Source organism: Colias philodice, chromosome 25, assembly GCF_061535455.1.
Source record: "Colias philodice isolate Cphi_HAF_F1 chromosome 25, ilColPhil1 Martin Lab GWU primary, whole genome shotgun sequence".
In the NCBI taxonomy this organism is placed as follows: domain Eukaryota; kingdom Metazoa; phylum Arthropoda; class Insecta; order Lepidoptera; family Pieridae; genus Colias; species Colias philodice.
The window spans coordinates 2,164,371-2,190,606 of NC_143110.1; the positions used below are offsets into that span (position 1 = coordinate 2,164,371).

General features: G+C 31.8%; 2 protein-coding genes across 4 annotated transcripts; both read left to right on the forward strand.

The window, feature by feature from the left end:
• Positions 1–3,079: 3,079 nt before the first annotated feature.
• LOC149477210 (facilitated trehalose transporter Tret1-like) lies at positions 3,080–12,777 on the forward strand. Of its 2 annotated transcripts, none has more exons than XM_089710595.1 (8): positions 3,080–3,182; positions 3,662–3,891; positions 4,376–4,696; positions 4,901–5,027; positions 5,311–5,388; positions 6,126–6,343; positions 7,563–7,745; positions 11,893–12,777. In XM_089710595.1, exons 1-8 carry the CDS (start codon positions 3,125–3,127, stop codon positions 12,133–12,135), a joined length of 1,458 nt encoding a protein of 485 aa, XP_089566721.1. In that variant the 5' UTR covers positions 3,080–3,124; the 3' UTR covers positions 12,136–12,777. The 2 variants fall into 2 exon arrangements, with proteins under 2 accessions (XP_089566721.1, XP_089566722.1); XM_089710596.1 differs by having other exon boundaries at positions 3,169–3,186.
• Positions 12,778–13,324: 547 nt separating this feature from the next.
• On the forward strand, positions 13,325–25,282 carry LOC149477211 (facilitated trehalose transporter Tret1-like). 2 transcript variants are annotated; one of them, XM_089710600.1, is made up of 11 exons: positions 13,325–14,190; positions 18,832–18,903; positions 19,969–20,201; positions 20,712–20,865; positions 21,433–21,602; positions 21,948–22,068; positions 22,609–22,707; positions 22,891–22,949; positions 23,404–23,562; positions 23,999–24,181; positions 24,870–25,282. In XM_089710600.1, the coding sequence occupies exons 2-11, from the start codon at positions 18,867–18,869 to the stop codon at positions 25,098–25,100; spliced, it is 1,446 nt and encodes a 481-aa protein (XP_089566726.1). In that variant the 5' UTR covers positions 13,325–14,190; positions 18,832–18,866; the 3' UTR covers positions 25,101–25,282. The 2 variants fall into 2 exon arrangements, with proteins under 2 accessions (XP_089566726.1, XP_089566727.1); XM_089710601.1 differs by lacking the exons at positions 13,325–14,190; positions 20,712–20,865.
• Positions 25,283–26,236: the final 954 nt, after the last annotated feature.

Here is a 26,236-nt window from a genome sequence, read left to right on the forward strand (position 1 = left end):
TTTAAGATAGGATTATAATATATTTATCTGTATTCTGCCACGTTGTCATTTCATACGTGTAACCTTGGTACGGATAGCAAAAAAAATATTATTTCCTTAAGTACTTGATTTTTTACTTTTAAATTCAATGTTTTTAAATTGAACGTTGATTTATGATATTTTTGGAGTCATAAAATTAAAATTAGCCGCTCGTCCTGGTTACGACAGAGATTGGATATTTAATGCAGCAAAAATTTTAATGCAGCATAGTATCCAGTCTGTGATAGTATCAGTCCGGATTTCGGAATAATGCTGCATTCAACAAGTGAAAGATTTTTTTTAATCAGCTTAGTTGTAATTGAATAAATGAATTATATTTATAGATTAATAGGTTCTTATTGTATAGAATTATATCGATTTATTGCAAACTATTAAATCGATTGAATAAAGCCTTAGTATATTATTTTCATTTTAAAGTGAAAATATAGATATAAACTAAATATTTTATTTTTTGCTATCTGTACATAAACGTAACAATAAATAATACTATCTAATATTTACACAAAGATAAACAGATGAAATGCTCGCACTGCGTATACTTTAATTACTACTTAAATATATTTAAACGATTAAAATTGTCTGTTATTGTAAATATTTGATGGCACTTTTAACCACTTTTGACGTAATCAAAGACGAAGGTGTAATAACATTATTTTAGAACGGCTAAACTGATTTCGTTAAATTTTTTTTATAATATTCCTTGAAGTACGAGGATGGTTCTGAAGGAGAGAAAGCGTAAACATGTACCACGGGCGAAGCCGGGCGGACCGCTGTATAATAATACATTTTACTATTATCAATTCAATATTCAAATATATTTTTTTAAATATTGTTTACAACTTCTCTCCTCTTCATCTACCATAAAACTACTAAATACTAAATTTATTATCACTTAAATAACATTTGTTCAGTGTCTGTGCTATTCGTCTTAACTAATTGTTAACTTAAAGATAAGCAATGTATTTGAGAAACCGATAATACACAGAGCAATGATCACTATGAGCTGGTATTTTTTCCTGTTATATACTAATATAGTACATTGTTCTGCCTGCTACAAGCCGAAAAAAGTAGCCGCATTGATCGATTACGCTTCGTAGCACATTTTGATCCATTTTTATTATACAGGCTGTCCCACTTTTGGTATACTACGCTCAAAGGAGGTTATAGTTTTGCATATGCTGAGTACGTAAAAAATACTTATAAAATTCCAGACGCAGTTTTTTTTTCAAATAGATGAATAATTATTAAACCTCTATATGTACACCCATGTCCCATAACAAGCAACCCGCCCAGCTTTGCTACCAGCACGTGACCTATCGTTTAAGATTATGTTTTCATAGACAAATTGCTCACATTAGCGAAGCGGTATATGCCGGCTGCGCGAAGCTAGAGAAGAAAACATGGATTTCAGGAAAAAATTTAGCAAACATTTTTTGATAAAATTTTGTTGTTTAAGTATTTTTTACGTGATCAGTGTATGCAAAACTACAAGTCCCTTCGCACCCTGTATAGATTAACTGTTTACTATTGCTCTAACCTGTAGCTTTTTTCGCATGGATTTCCTCATAAAAATAAGTTTAACAGATGCAAGAAAGTTTACCACAAGAATGCAAACTAACCCTAGTCTTGATGGTTTTGGCTAGGAATTTAATCTTCTATAGGTATACAATGATATTAATTATATATATAAAATATAATTGTAGGTAGGTATAATAAAAATGAATCGCAAAATGTGTTGGTAAGCGCAAAACTCGAGAACGGCTGAACCGATTTCGTTAATTCATTTTTTAAAACATTCCTTCAAGTACGAGGATGAAGAGGAAGCGTGTGTATGTGCGTACTTATGTACCACGGGCGAAGCCGGGGCTGACCGCTAGTATTTGAATATATTTAACGGTTGTATCAATGATTTTAAATAATAATAATAAATAATAATAATTTTAGGTTGGGTTTCCGTTTTAATTACCTACATTTCATTCAGGTAATTTCATCCGATATGCACATGATAAAATCGACATGACATATTTTAAGTTTAATGTACAATAACTTAATATTACCCCATTAAAATATCCAAGCATTATAATATTATTATCTATGTTAATTTGTAAATTATTTATTTTTAAAGAACTCATTCAGGCTTCATGATCAAATTATTTTTAAAATAAAAAACTCTTTCGAAGTAACTATATAATTTAATGTAAAGTGGAAGAAAGCGTTTACAGAATATAAATGTCAGATTTTGTCATTGATATAAATTTTGGTATTCACATGTTTATTTTACTTGGACAAATCAGGCAATAGTAACCTATCTAATTAGAGATGTGCAAAGTCTGTAAAGTCTACATAAATATCTCTACAAACACAATTGTATCCGCCCCGGCTTCGCCCGTGGTAGGTACATATTTCGCAGTGAAAGGTAGCCTATGTTCTTTCTCAGGGTATAAAGATTGTCCATGCCAAATTTCATCAAAATTAAGCGGGAAAGCGTAACAGACAGACAGACAGACAGAGTTACTTTCGCATTTATAATATTAAGTAGGGATGCATTATTACGACAGCCAAAAGGCACAAATAATCACGACCCGAGAGAAATTAGGCTTAGGATCAGGTCAGCAGGAGCTTTAAGAGCTCCGAGGGGGTCGCGGAAGAATTCTAACAAATACCCGCGGCCCCATCATTAAAGCGGCTCGACGGAACACAGTGGGGTTTTAGTCGGTAAGAATCCGACATAACCCACGGCTCCTTCCCCGGGGGCCGTGGGTATCTTTGGAAGATTTCCCCACTATAAAAAAAAAAAAAAAAAAAAAAAGGAGCTTTAAGAGCTTTTACCTGATTTCTAAACTATCTTCTTCACTTAATTTGAGGCACCAAAGAAAATAATTGATAATCATATCACAAAATAATTGGCATATTGAGAGGAGATCCGACGTAAAAGCGAATACGTAGAGATAACTTGAGATCATAAAGCACTTTTGTATAATTTGCATTATCTAATCCAGCACAATAAACGATAGATATGCTATAAAACAATGTATTGTGTACGTTAAACTATTTTGCTCTGGAGTGTGGTGGATTGTGTGTTAAAATGAGTGAAAAAGTGAAAACTACTGCGATGTTAGTTCAGATCCTGGCGACTATGAGCAGTGAGTGAGTTTGAATGGTGGAAACAGATAGCTGATAAATTATTTTAAAGTTTTACTGAGATATTTGAATTTGACTAGTTAAGTAGGGTAGACTTTCCGAGCAGAAATAAAAAAAAAATACACTCTGTAGTCTTCATTTTGAGTAATTTAATGTCATAAAAAACATAGTTTCATACCTATACTTACTTATAAATATACACTGAGGAACAACTCGATATAGATGACTTGCAAATAAAAAACCGTCGTCAAAAATGATATTATTCGTTTGTGAGACAGCCTTATAACATTAAGTGTTATACCTAACTTTTCTTTCTGCAGCGGTATACTGTATCTACAACTGATTTAGATATCACTTCTTTTAAAATTATCCAATAAGATACTCTACGTTAAACACGATCTGAATAAATCGCCTTTACATAAATCCTTCGTTTCCTTAAGAAATATCGTTAGGAAAACTAAATGTACCCATTATTTTGCAGTTGCCTACCTAACCGGGTTAACAGGCTTCGTCTACGCCTGGCCGTCATACACATACGAAACGTTTACCACTAATAAAACAGTTCTAACTGAACCAATGACACCCACACAAATATCTTTGTTGGGAAGTTTGACGAATATCGGTGGGTTGATGGGAACGCCTCTGTGTGCGTTGGTCGTGGATAGGATTGGTAGGAGGTATTCTGCTATGCTGTTTGGATTGCCTTTTGTTGTAAGTAAATAAGCTTAAATTTCAGATATTATGAATCAAAAGCCTCCGTTTTGGCTGTCTGTTCGCACCGATTTCCATTCTGTTTTCATTAATGAATAGCGTGGTTCTTGAGGAAGGTTTTGGTCCTTTAATTTGTTAAGTTTTACGCAAGCTGTAGAGTTAGTTTGTTTGCTAATCACAGGAACTACTGGTACGATTTGAAATGTCTTTGGATAATCAATAGCAAGGAAGGCTATAGGTTAGCTTCACATCACGCTACGACCGGAGTTAGAAATAAAAATGTTGCAAAACCGATTAAAATATTATTCATATAATAGCAGACGAAGTTTTATTCACCTACGTAGTAAAGTCCTAGTATTATTGTAGTATTCCTATTACAATTCTATAAATATAAACTTTCAAACTTCTGTATTGTTATAACAATAATTTTCATATCATACATAACTGTTACATTTGTAATCGATATAATTACATTGCTTTTCAGATCGCATGGTCAATAATATCACTAACAAAGTCGATAAACGTAGTCCTCTTCTCTATTTGGTTCGCTGGTTTTGGCGCGGGTGGGCAAGCAGTATCGTCAATATATATTTCAGAAATATCACAAGATTCAATACGAGGCGCTCTTACTTCATCGACTGTGTCTGGTTTCTTTATTGGATTACTGCTGTCTTATTTCTTGGGAGGACAATTGACATATTACCAAGTGGTTTATGTTCATTTGGGACTGTCGATACTGTATATTCTGTTATTGGTGTTGTTGAAGGAATCGCCTGTGTATTTAGTGCAGCAAGGGAAGGAAAAGGTATTATTATTTTTATGCGCCTGTTGGAATTTATGAGACATTGATGATAAATGCTATTAATATTAAGTAGGCGATATTTTTTTCTTTTTCTCATTGTTTTTATAGTACCTATCCATCGTAATCACTAAATATAATTTTTTTAAATATAATTTCATTATAGTAACAGCTTTACCATTTTGGAAAACAAAATCTTTTTGATCACAGGAAGCAGCAAAATCGATTGCATTTTACCGTCGGGTTGATGCAAAGTCTAAGGAAGTTGAAATTGAATTAAGAAAGATTAAAATGCAACTAGATCCACGAATTAATCAAATATTGCAAGGAGATGAAGGTAGCTTTAAAATTGTCCTAAAAAAGATAATTTGGAATGAAATAAACGAGTCATTTCTATTATTATTCCTGAAAAATTAATTAATACTATTTGACGATATACTTAAGGAAAACTTGTGGAAATCTATAAATTGTTATCATAATTTTGGAAAAATTCGATATTTGCGGAAAATATTTCGATGTTTTTTTTATACATCTTAGACATTAAGTTCGTTTCCAGTGATATAAAGAGGACCTTTATACCACTACCACTTTATTAATTAATAATAATTAAAATATTTCAGATCCATCTGCAGCTACGGATTTATTAGAAAAGCCAGCGGTTGCAAATGAAAAGAATCAATCACCTTGGAAATTCTTAAGTAAGTCAATTTTAATTATATTATTTTGAATGAATATTTAAACAAAACATGTTACTGTATACCAAAATGATTATTAGTCAAATTTTGTTTCGACAATAATACGAACATAGAAAATAACAAGAAAGCACAAATGTATGAAAAGACGGCCATAGTTACAAGAATTTTATCCAAGCATTTTACAGCATATTACATAGGTATCTACTGAAAAATTCCGCACTGAAAAATAACCGCTGTTTCAGCCGATAAAAACATATAATATATGTACTAGCTTTCCACCCGCGGCTTCGCCCGCGTTTTCAGAGAAAACCCCGCATAGTTCCCTTGCCCGTGGGATTTTCGGGATAAAACCAATCCTATCTCTCAAGCTGGATCAAACTGTACATGGTGTGCGAATTTTATTATAATCGGTTAAGTGGTTTAGGAGTCCATTGAGGACAAACATTGTGACACGAGATTTATATATATATACTAGCGGTCCGCCCCGGCTTCGCCCGTGGTACCTACATGTTTAAACGATCCTATCTCTCAAGTTGGATCAAACTGCACATGGTGTGCGAATTTTATTATGATCGGTTAAGTGGCTTAGGAGTCCATTGAGGACAAACATTGTAACACGAGATTTATATATATGTATTAAGATTAAGATTAAATCTCATCACTCAAGTTTATTCCTCTAAATTCTTAAAGTATCCAATCAATACTGAAGGAGGTAAATTAAAGTCATTTTCTTATTTCAGTGAAGTCAGAATCATCAAAACGGGCGTTATTCTCAGTTCTCTTCATTATGGGCATTACGATTCTCATGGGGTCAATCGTGTTACAAGTATATGCTGAGCCCTTGTTCAAAGAGGCTGTGCCAACCATGCACCCGAATTTGTGCTCTATTCTATTGGCCATAGACTATCTTATTGCGGCGCTAGTTTGCGCATCCGTGATAGATAGATTTGGGAGGAAGGTAAGATAGTAATTGTTGTAATCTTCTAGAAATATTATAAAAACATGCGTAACGTGTTATGAAAATGTAAACCAAACTGCACACGTGTCAGAAGTGAAACTTTTTTGGCAAGATTCAAAGATACTAAAATCGTGGCCTCCATGACGTGACGGTATTGTCATGCGCGACGGTGAAATTTTACTTCCCGATTTAAATAAAAATGACGAAACTGATTTTAATGACGTTGCCATTTTTCTTAAGGCTACATTAAAAGAATTACATTATTTTAAACAAACCAAACTGAAGCAAATAGTTAGTTATATTTAAAGGTTAATTACTTAACAACACATAGGTAATCAGTTAAGTGTTCAGCCTGTTTAAAAATTATAATTGTTTCATGATTTCACTTGTTTTTGATCAATAGATTTACATGTTCGGTCTAACGTGAAATTTTTGTGTAATAAAAAGTGGGTTAGGAATTTAGTTTCGTTATTAACAAAAACGACTTTAACTGTATTAATATAAAAGTCGATATTGGCCTTCATAATATCGTATATTATACTGATAACAGTAAATTAATATTATCTTCAATATTTTGATGGATTTTTGCATTAGGATAAATAGTGATAAGGACATAATAATAGGTATGTCAAAAATTACATAGTCTTTTTACTTAAAGCGGTAATATATTGATTAAGGGCCGATTTTTCAATGCTTGGATAAAACTTATCCGTCCAATAAAGTATTACACGATAATATTAAAAACGTCACGTAAACTGTCAAATACGGGCAATTAGAATACGTTTTTAAAATGGTAGTTTTATACATTATTCGACGAATAAGTTTTAACCAAGGATTGAAAAATCAGCCCTTACATATTTTTTTTTCGTATTTACTCAAGCCAATATAAGGGTGTTTTTCCACCATAGCTGATATGCTACCTTGCTGTGGATGCATTTGATATCCACCAACCATATACATTGATACATATAGCTTAGCACAACAAAGTAGAGACAAGAGAGTAGCGTTGTTGTTAAAAAATATTGTTTGTAAGATTTGAGATTTTGCAACGCTTACAAAAAAATATCTTAGCTTAAAGCCAGCAGCTATCATATATATTTCCTACTAGCTGTGCTCCGCGGTTTTACCCGCAGTGCTTCGCTCCTGTTAGTCTTCTCAAGCTTTATAATATTAGTATAGATTTCCTATTAATTTCCTAATGAAATCTAAAACCTTCCAGGCGCTGATGACAGTAACATCCATAGCGTCGGCCATTTTTAATATTCTTCTCGGAAGTCAGCTACACTTACACTGGGCACCACACTGGTTCACAGCATTTATCATCTATGCGTACAGCTTTGTGTTCAACCTTGGAGCAGCTGTAGTACCTTTTGTTCTTACCGCTGAGGTTTTTCTTCCTGAGGTTGGTATTATTAAGTTCTTAGTTAGTTTCTATTGTTAGTAGAATTCTTCTAATGCTAGGCGTCCATTAGAGGCGGATCGGGCCGGGCCGCATCGCAACGGGCCGTCTCTAATAGACGCGCTGTTTGCTCCTGAGTCCACCTGTACGGGGCGCGGCGGACCGCCTAGGCGGATTTTATCTAACAGACGCTCGCCGCTCACATCCGCCTGCCTGCGTCCACTAGACGGGTCGGGGCGGGCCGGGCCGCAGCGCACGGCCGGCAGAAATCCGCCTGCGAAGCGATATCCGCCAATGCGTTGCGGCCCGCCCCGACCCGATCCGTCGCTAATGGACGATGTTTCATACAAAACATAGGCCGGCGTATTTTTGCGTTGCGATGCGGCCCGGCCCGATCCGCCTAGTGGACGCCAGCCATAACGGTGCATTTACATTAAACGAACATAGAGCTAGAGCTAGAGCAAGAGCATTCTTTCGTGATTTTTAGTGTAAACGAGAACTCGTATTCAGTGTTGTTCAGTATTAGAACATTGCATATAATCTTTTCGAACGCACTAAGAACCACAATAGAATGCTCTACGTCTGTTTACACTAAAAGAAATTGACATAGTGGGGTTAGAATGAGCATTCGTTCGTTTGTTGTAAATGCACAGTTACAATGCTAGGTGTCATACTACTCGGAAACGGCTTGGCCGCTTATGAAATTTTATATGTATGTGCTGCTCTAATTGAATCAAGTAAATGAAATGAGGATATAAAAGTCATTTTTTATTTATTTAGTCATTTGTTTCCATAGGTCGAGTATTTGAAATAAAAATAATAGGCCGCAAAGATTTGACAACGGACAAATATGAAATTTATTATTGATTTTTTGAAGTGAAAACTTCTTTAGCGGCGTTGAGCACTTTTTCTGTAATGGGTATAAAATCTTAAACTCGCGTCAGGACACGTGACCTGATCGAAAAAGCGTAAGACGGATACCATTCCAAAATATCAAACATGCTCAACGTTAATAATCAAGTTTTCACTTCTGCCGGCACTCCCGGAGTGCAACCCGTCTTTTTTTTTTCTTAAGAGCCCATTATACTGAAAGTTTAGGCATTTTAGGCACTGAGACGGCTCGCGCCCGCGTTGCGCAGGAGCCGGCGCGGCATGAACTCCGGTGACCTATGAAGGCGGGCGAATACGCCACAGTATAAATAAATCAGTAGTTCGATTTTATTTGATCTCGTAGGAATGTATTTGATAAATAAATTTACTACTTATCCTATACCATTAAACGAGCAATATTTGCATATTTATATATTTGTTTGTATATATACAGTGTGGAAGTTTTCGATGTGCCCTGAATGGAAAGTACTTGAAATACTAGGGATAGCAAATTTTTCTGAAAGGTAACATTCCTTTTTCAAATTTTACTTTATTTTTAAAATCGATAGAAACAATATAAAATATAATTTATTTTTAATTTCTCGTAAAAATATTTGCTCTTAGAAATAAAAATATCATGGAATCTAACATTTTTATTGTAGAATCAACATCATCTCAACATAAAGAACGCTTCTGGTTTATTGGTCTATTTTATACATACATTTAAAGTTTAAAATGAAACTCTCGTTCTGGATACATTAATTTATTTTCTTCTGAAAATATTGGTAATAATAATTAAAAGTAAAACAAATAAAAAAGGCAAAATAATATGTAATTGAATATAAGTATGTAATAAGTATGTTAGTGTATTCAACCAACTTAAAAAGTGTGAGTATTTTACAACAATTTGAATAATAATCAATTAATGATTGAAAATGACACCCGTGACGAAAAGATGTAAAGTTTTCGTCCGCACCATCTTGAATTTTAGTTTTGACCTCATATTGGTTAATAGCTACCCCAATAACCATGAAAATGATACCCATGACGAAAAGATGTAAAATTTTCGTCAGCGCCATCTTGGATTTTAGTTTTGACCTCATATTCGTTAATAGCTACCCCAAAAACCATGAAAATGACATTCATCACGAAAAAAGTCAAATTTTCGTCGGCGCCATCTTGGATTGTTGTTTTATAAAAATAATATTTGTCATACTCATTGAATACAGATCAACCAACATCATAATAGTCTTTCTACTAGTACTTCAAAACTTTGCCGCTATTCCTATTCAACAACCCATATAAAAGAGGATCTCAGGCAAGGTAATTTTAAAACATTTTACAAGGTAATTTTTTTAAATCACTACCTACATAGTATAAAACAAAGTCGCTTTCACTGTCCCTATGTCTCTATGTCCCTTTGTACGTTTAAATCTTTGAAACTACGCAACGGATTTTATAGTTCTTTCGATTCCCGGTCGAAGAAAATGAATTTTTGAAAATCTTTGAATGCAGTTCTATTTCTTTTTAAAAATAAAGGAAATTTGCTATCTCCAGTATTTCTAGTACTTTCACCCAGGGCCCATCGAAAATTTCCACACTGTATTTACAAACAAATATATTAATATGCAAATATTGCTCGTTTAATAGTATAGAATAAGAGGTTAATTTATATTTACAACAATAATCCTAGGATAACAAACAAAATCAAACTACTGATTTATTTATACCGTGACGTGCTCGCCGTTTTACTCGCCGCTCGGTTCTAATACGCGAGCGGCGACTACAACGTGGTCGGGAGCAAAACTAGCACAGGTCCTCCTTCGATGACGTCCGGCTGGACTCTGGCGGCACTGACGTGGTGCGCGCGAGTCGCATTTTACGTATTATATTTTATATAGAAAAAAATAAGGGCTAAATTATAAATCTATCCAAAAATTTCCCTGTAAAACCTGATTAGTAAATTAAATGTAAAATTTTCATAAACATAGCGTTCCCCTAATTCTCATAAAACTGATTATGCTTTCAAAATCGATGTTACTTCTGATTTTTTTTTGATCGAGTTAAATGTTTAATATTGTGTTTTTATCCAAAAAAGTCACTAGATCAAACGTTTATCTGTGCTATATATTTTTTTAGGATTTTAAATATGATGATTTCTATCCAAAAACCATGATTTAGAAACATACATTTTGAACAATGGCCCCTTAAAAAAGGGCGTGTGCACGTGCGAGCACACGTGTCAGAAGTGAAACTTTTTTAAGCAAGCTTAGTCGCCTTATTCCACGACTAGACAGCATATTTGTCATGCCGTCCTGAAATTTTACTCTCAACGCGCCTAAAGAAGTTTCACTTCAAAAATCAAAGTACATAGTTGATATATTAATTATCTTCCAGTGACCTCTCGATGAGTATGTGTTTAGTAAAACAATGAGGTTTGAAATACACTATAAACATATAATATTGTGTGTGACCTAGAAAATTTTTGCTTATTATCACAAAACAGAGTGTTATTATCTTTTCGATACTGTTTTAACTAGTTTTTGTATATCAGTGTTTACATTTCACACATGTTTGATATTTAATAGAAGTTAGTAGAAAACTATTGTAGTATTATAAAATGCAATAGTTTTTAAGGATGGATGTAGGTATGTGTATGTATGTATGTTTGTTACTCTTTCACGCGAATACTACTGAACCGATTACAATGAAATTTAGCATTAACACACATATAGAGGGTAACTTTTTTGAGATTAACACATAAGATTATCCCGTAAACCCACGTCAACGGGAACTATGCGGGTTTTTACTTTGAAAACGCGGGTGAAGCCGCGTGCAGAAAGCTAGTTAGATACACATAATTTTAACTATCTACATTACCAATATAAATGATATATCATAATTTTATAGTCTGATAGTGCATTTACATCAAACGAACATAGAGCTAGAGCTAGAGCATTCTTTTGTGATCTTTTAGTGTAAACGAAAACTCGTATTCAGTGTTGTTCAGTATTAAAAAATTGAATTGAATCTTTTCGAAAGCACTAAGAACAACGAAAGAATGCTCTACGCTTGTTTTCACTAAAATAATTTGATATAGTGGGGTTAGAATGAGCATTCGCACAAAATCGTTTCGAACGCATTTAGAATAACGAAAGAATGCTCTATGCCTGTTTACACTAAACGAATTTGACATAGTGGCATTCGCTCGTTTGATGTAAATGCACTATTAGATAAAATGTTTCGATTTCCCAAAATTTGACATGATTTCATTTTACAGGTTCGAGGCCTCGGAAACAGCTTATCCATGGTTTGCATGTGGGTCATGAACTTCGTGACCCTCATGATATTCAATCCCCTAGTGGACAAAATTGGTCTAGGACCTACCTTCTATTTCTTCTCTATAGTGTGTTTAATTGGAGCCATGTACAGTCAGTTCTGTCTACCAGAAACTAAGGGACTTTCAGCTGACGCTATACAAGTATTGTTTTTGAAGAAACGACCAGCTTCTGTAAAGGCTTAGGTTTAGAGAGACTACATTCATAAGCGTGATTTTGATCGTGTAAACTTTTAACAGACTTTTATTGGCTTCACCTGTGCGTGGTGTAATCAACTCCCATTTTTACTTTGAACGCACATATTGCAAAGCGCAATTGTACACTTATCAAGGGTCATTTACAATATTATAATAGTTTCATAAGATTAAATAAATTTATAAATCAATTAAAAATTAGTATACTTTATAAGTAGATTTTCTACTAGCTTTCCGGCCGCGGCTTCGCCCGCTTTGTCTAAAACATAATAAATTATATACTAAAACCTTCCTCTTGAATCACTCTATCTATTAAAAAAACCGCATCAAAATCCGTTGCGTAGTTTTAAAGATTTAAGCATACATAGGGACAGAGAAAGCGATTCTGTTTTATACTATGTAGTGATGATGAAGCTATCTTAAAGTAACGTTTTCTTTTGATTAAATAGTGGTTGTGTGATAATAACCTTTATTTTATACCTTACTAGCGGTCCGCCCCGGCTTCGCCCGTGGTACATATTTACGTTTTCTCTACATAAAAACCATCCTCGTACTTCAAGGAATATAATAAAAAAAGAATGATCGAAATCGGTTCAGCCGTTCTCGAGTTATGCGCTTACCAACACATTTTGCGATTCATTTTTATATATAAGAAGAAGATTATTATTTACTTCTTTCAAAACTATTTCGATTTATAAGAAAAAGAATAACATGTAATGTACCCTTGAAATAAGTGGAATGGTGCATGTTAAAAGGGTTTTGCAAGGCTATCGTAAAAACAACAGGTTTTCCTGTTGACAACCAATTCTTGATACTTTAATTATTTTATTGAAATAAATTCGTTAGTAATTAAAACGGGGAACATAATGAATATAATAAATTAGTAGTAATCATGTAATTGATATAATAAGTTTCTACAATATATGTAGTAGAGTTAGGTATAAATAATTATTTTGTATTCATATATTTGTATAATTTTTTCAAATTGTATATTTATTTTGAGACAGTATTGAAAAAAGATAATAAATCAAACTATATAAATAATAATAAATTGAATTATTGTTTATTTATAGATCTTTAATCGGAATTCATTAAAAACCATGAGTTTTCCTTATCCGATTAAATGCCTATGTAACTTTAAATTGATTTTGAATACTTGAATACAAATGATTTCATAATTATGCGTGTGCGCAGACACCTGTGTCAATAAACTTATATAAATTTAACGAGTAGGTATACTATGTCTATTTAATTATATTGTACATAGAACATCACTACATAGTATAAATGACGCTCTTCGCCGTCTGTATGTATGTATGCTTAGATCTTAAAAATTTCGCAACAGATTTTGATATGGTTTTTGATGTGAAACTTCTTTAGGCGCGTTGAGAATAAAATTCCACTGTCGCGTCATGGCAATACCGTCACGTCATTAAGTACGGCGACGATTTTGCTTTTTGAATCTAGCCAAAGAAGTTTCACTTCAGACACGTGTGCTCGGCAGTCGGCACACACGCTCTATTTTTAATAGAGTAGTTCTTGAAGGTTTTAGTATATAATTTGTATATAAAATAAGTATTGCATTATGTATTTGTGTAGTAAGTATATAGGTAAATAAGTTTTCTACAACACGGGCGAAGCCACGCGTAATCGTATATAAAATAATGTTATCTTAGCTCATTGAGAACTTGTTTTAAATTCTATACGAAAACGTGAATTTTAATGTTATTATTCGATAGAGGTGTCAGTCGATTGAGTAATTGGACCTGTATCAGTACTGGTTTTTGTTAAATTTACAACGTGCTATGTGACTGTGCAAATATGTAAAAATTGCAAAAAAATTTACAAAAAATATATTTATGAATAATATACCTACAATTTTTTCAATATTATTTTGAAATGAAGTTCTATAAATAAGTGACTAAAAATACATGGGTGTGAACGTGTTTTTATATATAAAAAAATCGTGTGTAAAAAGTAATTAAAAATTGCGTGTTTTAGAGTGTTGTAAAGTTGTTTGTATCAACAAATCTTTTCACATTAGAGGTATGTTGTTTTTTGTTGTATTGTGAGGTTGTTTTATATTATACTGGATAAGTGATTTTATTAAATAATTAATGTATATTTGACAAATGTTTTATTTTTTATTCATACTATTAATAATTGAGATATTCTTGCAACAAAATAACTCGTAAATAGTGCATGTAACCTATAAACATAAAAATATCTAATTTAAATAAGTTATATTTAACTTTATAAATAATTTATAATAAATGGAATTTAATAGATTATAAATATTTTGTTTTTAAAAATTCCACAACAAAAATATTCACTCGTTTTGATCACAAATTAGAGCAAAAATATTTGTTATTCACAACAACTAATGATTATAAAAAACATAAATAATTTTGTGCGGTCTTGTGGTCATTTACCTACATTATGCTAAAACGAATGTTTTTATAAATAGTAATCAGCTATAAATATTCGGCTATGAATCATTAGGTACTGTTCTATCGATAAAACAATATGGCAGTAAATTACTTTATTTCGGCATTATAAAACGCAGTACTTTATTCAGTTTTGATTGTATTTTTACAAATTTGCATTTACCTAATCAATACATCGTGTAAAATTAAAAAAAATCGGGTGTGCCGAGCACACGTGTCCGAAGTGAGACTTCTTTGGCATGATTCAAAGATAAATACCAAAATCGTCGCTCTACTCCATGACGTGACGGTATTGCCGTCACGCGACCTTGAAATCTTAAACGCGCCTAAAGAAGTTTTACTTCAATAATAATTATTCTTGTATAGGTAAGTGCAGTTTATAAAAAGAATGAATAATGACTGCCAAAAATTTTCCGTGCAGACGTCTGCCTTGATGAACAGGTTTTTAATTTAAGAAAAAGAGAAAAAAACATGTAGATATTCCTTTGGAGATTTATTTATAATACAGGTAACTTATGACACCAATTGCGATTACAGATATTAGGTATAAAGCTGGAGTTTTTTTGTTTGAACGCGCTAATCTCAGAAACCACGGGTCCAATTTGAAAGTTATTTCACTGATAAATAGTTCGTTTATCGAGGAAACTTATAAAATATCATTAATGTTATTTTGCGTGATTATTAATTCTATTACTTAGAAAAATAAACATTTATGGTGTAACCACAAAACGATTTAAACACGGTCTAACTTTAAAACTTTTTTTTTTAATTTAAAGGGATCTGTCTCTTTAATAGTTGTCTATGTGAAATACGACAAAACCAGATTAAAGGGAACCCGCGCTTAAAGATAAACCCTGTCTAAAGTTTTTTGTGGTAAGACAGTTACCTTTTAATTTTAGCTGTCTTTCCGTGAAAGTCCTTTTATAATCTGTCAAGCCATTTCAGAGATAAGTCAGAAGGAAAGAAAATAAAAAAAAATGTACTTACACATTCTTATACTATAGGTACCAGCCAGTAAACGAACTGAGTGTATAAATTAATATATTATGTAAAAATACACAGAAAATATATTTTTTTTGTTGGTAAAAAAACAGTGTCGCGGGAATTTTATATACCAACATAATATTATGTATTTACTTATGTAAGAAAATATATCAAAATCAAACTGACTATACTTTAATTTTACATAGGTAATTAGATTCCATATTTATACTTAATTTGCATAATTTCAAGGTGAAATTATTTACATAAATACCTATGGACTATAACATTGTGATAGATAAAATATTATGAAGTTTATTTAATAGTTATTTATGTATCTTTTAGGAGTTTGTAGGTGTAGTTTAGAAAACAATAGGCTTCATCATATCCTTCCAAAACTTCTTAGAAGTGTGTAAAAAAATTTGAACCTTTTTTAAATTAAGACTTGTAAAGCATGTACATATTATATTAAGTACAAGCTGGAATTCTTATCCTAATAATATGTTATGCTCCCCGTGGTTTTATACCTGCGTAAAAATAAAAATAAAATCGGTTAACAAGCGATAAGTAGGATTTCTTACGAATAAGATATTTTTTGTGTTTTCATTTAATTGCAATATTGTTGCTTTGAAAATAATATTTCAATTTATTCCTACTTACGTCAAAGTAACTAATTTAACTATGAATATGATATCATTACACGGGTAATAAACTGCATACATTTTGTTAGAAGGTATTGAAACTACTAAAATAAACTAAATCTTTCGAGAGTTTGTTTATTACGTATCTTGCAATTCACTTAGTAGCAACAGTTTGACAAGATTAATCTCAAAATAAATCAAACGATATCTTACGAGATAAAACGATAACTATTTAAATGGTTACGTATTTTGACGTTAAAATAAACAAGAAAAAAGCCGTGTTGGTTGGTAGAGATCACCTTTTAATGATAAGCTCTCCTTATATTATCATAGCTGTTTTTGTTTTTCATTATGTATGTTTGTATGCTTCTTATATTTACAACTTGACCCAGGCTGGCATTACGATGATATAAAAAAATAAGAAAGAGACTTATTTAAATTTACATTCATTAAATATGTTAATTTCGTTGCCAAATTATTATTTCCATTTATGAATTGTCTGCCTGCTTGTATCTCGAAAATATTTCATTGAAAACATCTAAAATTGAGTTAATAAATATAAATATTCAATATCAATACATTATCTGTAGGTATAATCTCTAAATGTAGAGCAGATATAATTTCTTTGTAGATTAATCGATGTTCTCATTAATTATCATAAATCTTGCAATCACATGCAATTATTGATGTAAACGAATAACCTTTTATTAAAGGTTAAAAATTAATAAAATAAATAAATATTTTCAGGACATTTTTACACAGCGCACGAACGGATCCCATACTAAGCTTTCGCTTGTATTATAGAAAACAAATGGCTGTTAAACAAAATATATTACATACTTTTAAATAAATACCTATATATAGACTAGTGGTCCGCCCCGGCTTACCGTATGCGTACCTACATGTTTAAACTATCCTATCTCTCAAGTTGGATCGAACTGCACATGGTGTGCGAATTTTATTATAATCGGTTAAGTGGTTTAAGAGTCCATTGAGGACAAACATTGTGACACGAGATTTATATATATGTATATGTATTAAGATTACATACTTTTAAATACCTAAGTATATAGATAATTAACTACTAATATAAAAAATGCAAAAATTTGTGACGATGGATGTATGTGTATTGTGTATGTATGTTTTACCCTTTTACGCAAATACTACTGAACCGATTACAATGTTTGGTATGAATACCCAGAATAACACATAGGCTACTTTTTATCCCGGAAATCTCACGGGAACGGGAACTATGCGGGATTTTCTTTGACTACACGGTAGAAGCCGCTTGCTAGCTACTTAAAAAAGCTAGGTACTTAAAAATAAATACATATGAGGTTAAATTGCATTGGTGCATACTGCATATATTTAGAATTAAATCTCACAATAAGAATAAATTGAAATAGCGAGAGATTTCAAATGGATAAGACTTTTCTTAATAAAAAAAATATGATAAGATACCATACTATCATTTCTACAGATGTTTATATGCAGGTCAGATCTAGACGAAGTAATACATATTTTATTAATTTAATTATTATTAATATACATAATAATAAATTATTAAAAGGGGTAAGTGATTATCTGATATGAATAATAGTTATAGTCTCATTAGTTTTTGATAAAAATATATTTTTTGTTAGAAGCTATTTTATATTTATAATTAGCTTTCGATGTACCTATTTAAATAATTTGAAATGACTTATTTAAAAATAATTATAGATCGGAATTTAGTGGATTTTTGTTGCAACTATATTTTAATGATTTGCATTAATTGTTAAAAATAAAATTTTGATTAAAATCTCTCTAACGCAGCGCTTGAAAAATTGATTTTTGTTTCTATAATAATATACCTAAAGACTACAAAATAATTGATTTTTTTGTAAATTCTGAAAAATATATAGCTTAGAATGTAAATTATTCTACTGATAATAGTTTTTCAAAACTATTTAATTAATTTTATTCCACGCGTATTGCTCTCATAAATTTAAAATTTTTGTGTGTTACAAAAAAGTTTCATTACTTTTCAATTATATATTCAATTCAATTCAATTTTACACGTTTTTAAGCTTCTCCTGTATGTTTTTATGTAACAAAACCTTAGAATTCATTGTGACACACTTTTAACGGACAGATTTAATTCAAACTTGATGATGAGCGTGATGATATATAGCCTAAAGCCTTCCTCAACAAATGGCCTATCTAACACAGAAATAATTTTTCAAATCGGATGCGTAGTTTCTGAGATTAACGCGTTCAAGCAAATAAACAATCTCTTCAGCTTTATAATATTAGTATAGAAGCAAAAAACATACAGTTTTTTATATTAAATTAAAATTCATAATATAATCCAAGAGTTTATCACGATAAAGATATCTTCTTCTTATATATATAAAATTCTCGTGTCACAATGTTAGTCTGCATACTCCTCCGAAACGGGTGGACCGATTCTCATGAAATTTTCTGTGCATATCGGGTAAGTCTGAGAATCGGCCAACATCTATTTTTCATAATATGTACCACGGGCGAAGCCGGGGCGGACCGCTAGTAGTTATGTAATATTATATTTGATTTTCGCGTAATAGTTACAGTTGTATGATGACATATCTTGGTTTCAGTATCTACGACGGTATGAGGTGACAAACACACGAAAATGGGCAAATTAAGGCAGTATCAGGTCACTTTGGCATGTGAGTATGAGTTTGTTTTGGGGATTTGTTTATGAAAAGTTATGTGAAATAACAATTAAGTATAGATTTATGTTAAAATGTGATAAAGTGTGAAAAAGGTATATTGTGCCTGTATGTTATGCATTTTCATAATATACATAGTATAGAATAATTATAATATTATCTGTGACAATATCTAGGTTTATTCTATTGCATATTTCTCGTATCCTAGTACAATGGCCTTTTTCATTATCTTGAGTTGTGTAATGAATGTTATCTATGCATTATTTTGAGAACAACTATCTTTGTATTGTTATTGAACAATAATTGTATTGATATATCGAGTTTATAGCGATTGCTTACTGTTTAGAATATCTTTTTATTTGCTATATGCTCGTCATAATGTCCTAATTATCTTGATATTGTATTGAGTATCTAAACAAAGATTTTAAAAAGTTATTTTTGAGCGTAAACTGTACTGTGTAATAGCTAATTTGTTGTCTAATTTAGTGTTAGACAACTTATAAGAAGGCTCTGGCGGCATCACGGGTGACTGAGTTGGTCAAGCGTCCGCCCCGGATTGGCATGAAAAAAAGCGGGTTCAAGTCCCGCCTCGTGATCGAATTTTTTATAAATTTATATATATATTAATTTAAAATTATAAGAAAATTTAACACGGAAATAGTGTTAATGTAATAACATTGAAAAAAAAATGAAAGCATTATAATTATAATAAAAGTGTAATATATTTAGATTTATGATACGATAAGGGACTCATAAACTTCATAAATCTTGTAAATATTTTATCACTCACATTTTTTTATAGGCTTATTTTTATTAAATTATGATTGAGGTTCTAGTATATACGATTAAAAATTACGCAAATAATAATATAATACGTAATAACTAATTTCATATAATGTATTATCATTATATTATAATGTAACTAATTGTTCAGAAACTGTAACAGTATTAAAATTTTCTAGTGTTCAAAAATAAAAAATTGGGAATGTTATTAAATTAAACACAATACCAATTCCATAATATTTATTTATTCAATACATTATACATTATCTTCATTTGCAGGTTCCCTCGGGAATTTCATAACAGGCGTTCTGTACGTCTGGCCATCGTACACTCTTCACCAATACACGTCGAACACTACAACACTATTAACAGAACCTATGACAGAGGTGGAAGGTTCCTTACTTGGCAGTCTGCCAAGTTTGGGAGCAATGGTTGGGACTCTGCTTGCTGGTCCGGTGATAAACGGTCTGGGAAGGCAGAAAGGTGGTCTGTGTATTGCTATGCCGTTTGTGGTGAGTTTTGTTACAAGATATAGCCATATAGGTAAAATATGTGGTATTAGTAAGTAAGAAAATATAAGGCAAAAAGTACAAACAGGTGGAGAAGTTTTAAGGAAAACTGAATTAGGTACAGGAGTATGTTCGTCAAAATATAGAAGTAGGAAATTTATATTAATGGATAAATAGGTGCACGAATTCTTATGAAACCTGAACTAGTGATAGAGTTTTAATTAAAAGTTATAAAGGTAAAATAAACAAAATCTTGTTACCTACTGCGGGACTATAAAGTAGACGCATTTCGGTTAGTTGGTCAATTAATGCTACTTATTCATTATTTACCTACTTGATTTCAAACCGTTACATCATATACTTAATATTTTATCCATTGCAATATTAATCACTATTTCAACAATAGGTTTATTTCGTCGTTAAAGTGGTGTTAGCTACTATTAAACATTCTGTGATTAAACAAACTAAACCCAACCCTGTTCTTCTAAATCATATATATTCTTACTTGAACAGTTATCATGGCTAGCAGTGGATCTAAGTTCGTCAGCTATATTCGTTCTATTGGCAAGGTTTGTGGGTGGCATGGCATGTGGAGCCTCCTTTGTTCATAGCCCAGTGTTTGTGTCTGAAATTGCTGATCAGTCAATACGAGGGCTTTTGGCTACAGGTAATTTTGAAGTTTTTACACATAAACGATATTATACTTTTAGTGTTGTATTAAAATTTACCATTTAATGGTAAAATAATTGTAACAGATATGTTTGATAATAATTTCAGGACTATTTTCACACACGGCACGATCTGATCCCATACTAAGCTTTCGCTTGTGTTATGGCTGATAAACATACATATATAATTTTAAATGAATAGATAATCAACACCCAGACACAGAGCAAACATCTATGTTCATCACACAAATATTTGCCCCGGGTGGGAATCGAACCCACGACCTCTGGCTTGGATGGCAGGGTCACTACCAACCAAGCCAACCGGTCAGTCAAAATTAGTGGTAGATTTTAGCTGCAATAATTAGTTTTAAAGAAAATGATTTCATAATATTATTATTAATTCTTCTTTACGTTATAGATCAAGTTTCTGTATATCTTAATAGACTTATAGGTATTTTATGTACAGAAGCATCCTCTTCATTTACCCCTTATTATTATAGAAAATTATATCTCATAACATTGTTTCTGTTTTTTTCTTTATATAAATTGCTTTTATTTTCTTTCAGCTCCTATGGCGTTTTACTGTTTCGGCATTTTCGTTTCATTTGTTATGGGCTGGACACTCACTTTCAAATACATCATTTGGATTAATATATTCTTTTGCCTGTTGTATGCGGCGCTTTTGATGTCGGCCAGGGAGAGTCCTGTATTTTTGTTTATGAAGAATAATGAAGAGGTAATGCCACTTTTTTTAATTAGTGATACTATTTTTTTTAATTTCAAGAATATTCGCAAGGTATTTCGTTTTCATACAAAATTTGCTATCATGACTTGATAGGGACAGTGCCTCATATTTTTATTTTGTGACAAAAATCTAAATATTTCCTCCAAAATCGTCTCTATTACATAAAATAATTACTAAAATTTGCTCTCACACTCAAATCGATACAGTTGATCATGAATTCAATTTTAACTAACATTTCTGTCACACATTGTTATGACATAATTTTCTGTAGTGATTGTATACTTTTTCGGTTTCGGTTTTCTTTATTTTGTAATTTATCTTATTATCAATTTTCAGGAAGCAAGACAATCCATCGCGTATTATAAAGGAGTATCACCAGAGTCTAAAGCAGTATTAGAAGAATTATCTAGACTTAAACAACAATTGTTACCTTCTGTTGAACTCGTGTCTATAAGTGGTAAATATTCAATCATATTTATAAGTTTTAATTACGTTTCTTTGATGTTCAGAATATGTGTCTCTTCAGAATAAGTCTCGTTTCTCCTTGTGAGCAATTGTTAGATATGCGTTATATTTTTTTATTCGCTAATCTATTGTCTTTCTGGACACGTAATCGATCTGCCTTTTGGGTTCTGTCGAAGTATCGAATTTATTTGTTAGTCCCAATTGGCAATTAAAATCTACGACTTCTAGGATTAGAATCCCACCACCGTTCTGCGTACTGTACCAGGCTGTCGGTTAAAATAATGTTAATTAAATAATTCACGATCTTGCGATATTATCATATTAATTGTCTAAAACAATACGATCATTCGCAGATCGGTTTGTAAGACCTAATATGGATACACAATCTTGCTGATATAAACTAAACATAAGTAGGTAGGCACAAAAGATAGAAGTTGGTCAAAATGAGTTTTTGTTGAGTTTTATCAACTAATTGTCATTACTAAAGTTAAGTAATTTAAACAATACTAGTTTTTTAATATTTTTATTTTAGGAGATAGTAAATTTGAAGAAGCCGAGAAAGAAAAATTAAATGATGAAGATAATGAAGTACAGAATGATACGGAGAAAATGCCAGCTTATAAAATGCTATGTAAGTATTTTTTAAAAATTAGTGATATAAAAATTAAACGGAATAATCAAATACTTGAGTGCAGAAGTCTAGTTGAATCTATGAATGTGCTTTTACTTTAAATTGCAATAGAGTGAGCTCTTCAGCTTTACAATATTAATATACAACTATAGATTTAATAATTTATGACGTATATTTTTACAGTGTTTTCTCCAACTTCGAGACGTGCTTTCATTATTGTTTCATTGACAGTATCCTTTCAGGTGAGTGCCAATTTACAAAATAATTATTAAAAAAATATTTATTTCCATCTACAATCAACACATTCAAATCACAAAATATAAACATAAATCGTTCATTCTTAGACTAAATTTACATGCAAATAGATAAATAAATTATTGCATTTCTTTCGATAATATAGACTTTATTGTATTTTTTCAAAATTCTATGGTATGTACATTCTTAGAGAGCACAATTTCTAATTTTATCGGATTTCAAACGAGATTTATTCATTATATTTTTATTTATTATCCCAACGTTTCGCACACTGTGCAGCGAGCGTGGTCACGGGGAGACACGTGAATAAATCGCGTTTAAAATCCGTTAAAATTTTTAATTTCTAAATGTAACTCGCATAAAATCAAACCCAAGAAAATACCACAATTCTGAGTTTTCAACTATATTTGGTCTTATTCATTTGTTTCCATGTTTATCCAGGTATTAATGGGCATGGTGGCAGTGCAAGTATACGCTAAGGTGATATTCTCACAAGCGGCGCCGAGTCTATCGTCGCACATGTGTTCCGTGATTTTCGCACTCGTTCTCATGTGTGGATGTGTGTCCTGCGCTTTATTCTCGGATAAATTTGGGAGGAAGGTAATGTATTGAGAATATTTTATATTAAAAATAGGACTATCTTAACTAATGTAAAGAGGGCCTTTTTTGTTCGTTCTGATTTAACTTAGAAACTATTCAACCAATCTTTAAAATATCTATTACCAAAACATTACCATGTTAGATCTTTAGCCAAGCCAGCAAATTAACATCTACTAGTAATATAATACTTGTTCTCGTTCTTTTGTTTCTTTGTTTCAACGCGCTAATCTCGGGAACTAGTGCAACGATTTTAAATTACTTTTACTGGTGGATCAGAACCCTAGAAGGCTTGTGGATAAAGCTACTGCCTGCTGGCCTAGTGTATAATTTATTTCTGTACTGTCGTTAGTTAGTAGTAAATTGTTATAAGACTATTTGAAATTAATGTTATTAATTTTTGACTTTGACAATTACAGTTATTAATTTTATCTTCCAGCCCCTCATCATCGGCTCCTCCATCATAGTGGCGATCTGCCTCATCAGCATGGGAGTGTTGATGCAGACGAACATCGCCCCTGCCTGGGTGACAGCGGTCATGATCCTTGTCTTCTGCTTCGTGTTCATGTTTGGAGCTGGCAGTGTGCCGTATGTGCTGCTGGCTGAGCTGTTTTTGGCTGAGGTTGGTTTATATGACCGTCAAGTGATTTAGATTTTAAGGAATGTTAGCATAACTTTCTGAATTCAAAAAAAAATCGATAATTTATATTTACTCGCTTCAAAATATCTACGCCTAATAAATACTCTCTGCCTTTTCTTTACGTAACTTTCTTTCAGGCGTAAAATATTTACAGATAATCAAATCTTGATGAATATGACACTAGGGTTTTATAATCTGGATTGTACAACTGCTTTTTTTCTAGGCACAACCTACCTAGCATAAAATAAACTTCATTCTTGTAGGTATTTTTTGTATTCTTGGTACAATGGCGGAAATGTGAACAATGTCTTAATTATAAAATTATAGAGCATAGAATATGTATATTTGTATAGAAATAATAGACATTTTACTATTTTTAAAGTTTTAATTTAAGTGTCAGATGCATTTGGTTTCTTTAACGTAAATTTTTAACTTATTTTAACGTGATAACGTTTTAGTCGGGTGACATGTTCAGAAACTTGTGTCACACGAAAACCTCACGAGCGCGATCGCAGGTATAACGAGAGAGAGACGGACCGATCTACCGTCTCATCTCGAGCGCTGCCACCAATAAGACGTTATCACGTAAACATCTCGATCGTAAACCTACTTTACAAACAACCAATTTTTTCATTAAGTACATTAATATCTCAATTTTTCCTCATTCCAGGTGCAAAGTTTAGCATCAATGATAGTGATGGAATGGGTCTGGCTTCTGAACTTCCTTCTAGTCGGCGTGTTTCCCTTCATGAGCAAGGAACTAGGTATCTACGGATGCTTCTATGTCTTCGCAGTTTTTGGTATATTGGACGCCTTGATCGGAATCTTCTTAGTACCCGAAACTAAGGGTCTATCTAAAGAACAGATACAGGATAGATTGAGAGGTCGACGGGCGGTATAAGACTTTAGAAGAGTTATTATAATTTAGTTCTTATATGCTTACAATTAGTTTTATTTTGAACTGCAGTGTATTTCTTGTGTATTTGATAAAATTTGTGTTAAATAGTTAGTTATGGACTGATGATGTATTGGAAGTGGTTGTAATGTAAATTAATAGTTTGAAAAAGTAACATAACTGGAATGGATAAAATAATTATAAATGTCTAAAGTGCAGCTTTTTTCAGTTTTACTATCTACATAAGAAGTTACCGCTCGATCTAAAAATATTTTGAAATTGCGTAATCTATGTCAAATCATTCAAGCTGATACTTTGTATAAAATAATATAGAGTCACCTTTTATAGGTGAAGATATTGCTTAAAATCGGTTTAGTAATTTTCAGTTTATTCACATCAAACAAACATCCAATCTATTTTTCTTTTTCTTTATAATATAAGTTGCTATAGTGAAATTTATGATCCAACTATTCATTTGATAATTCAAATAATTTATTATTTATTTCATCCTACTAGCAAATATTCGCTTCAGTTCAAAATAAAATATTTATTACGAAGAAAATAGTGTTTAACGTATTATGTACATGTTTAATAATAATTATTAATATAATAAAGAAGAGTAAAACTTTCTATTGTAAAGAAGTGCCTTCATAATAAGGTCCAAGTTATATCTAGCTCTAGTTTAATATTTAGGGAACGAGCGCCTTTTAAATTTAATAAGTAAAATTAAAGTGCTTTATTTTATAAAATACCATTAAAATATGTCTAAGAGTTCAAGGTGATATGCGAACAAATAAAATTTTGTGCAAATCCTAGTCTTATCTATATGATGATATTTGAAGGAATTATTTTTGATATGTAATGTTTTGATACTAAAAGTGTGTAATAGACTGGGGTAGAAGCCTTTAAAAATAATGAAAAGATAAAAAAAATCGCAGTCGGATGAAACCCATTAGAAAAGGAGGGGAATATGATGAAAATAAAAGGAAAAATAAATTACGGTCAATCCGAGTTCGGGAAGTGGGAGGGGGGAGCTTTTAAGATAAAAAAATGGTTTCTCTCGATTTCCGACAAAACTACAAGTCCTACAGAAAAAAGTTTAATGGCAAAGTTGTAGGTAATTAAAAGTTCTACAACTTTTG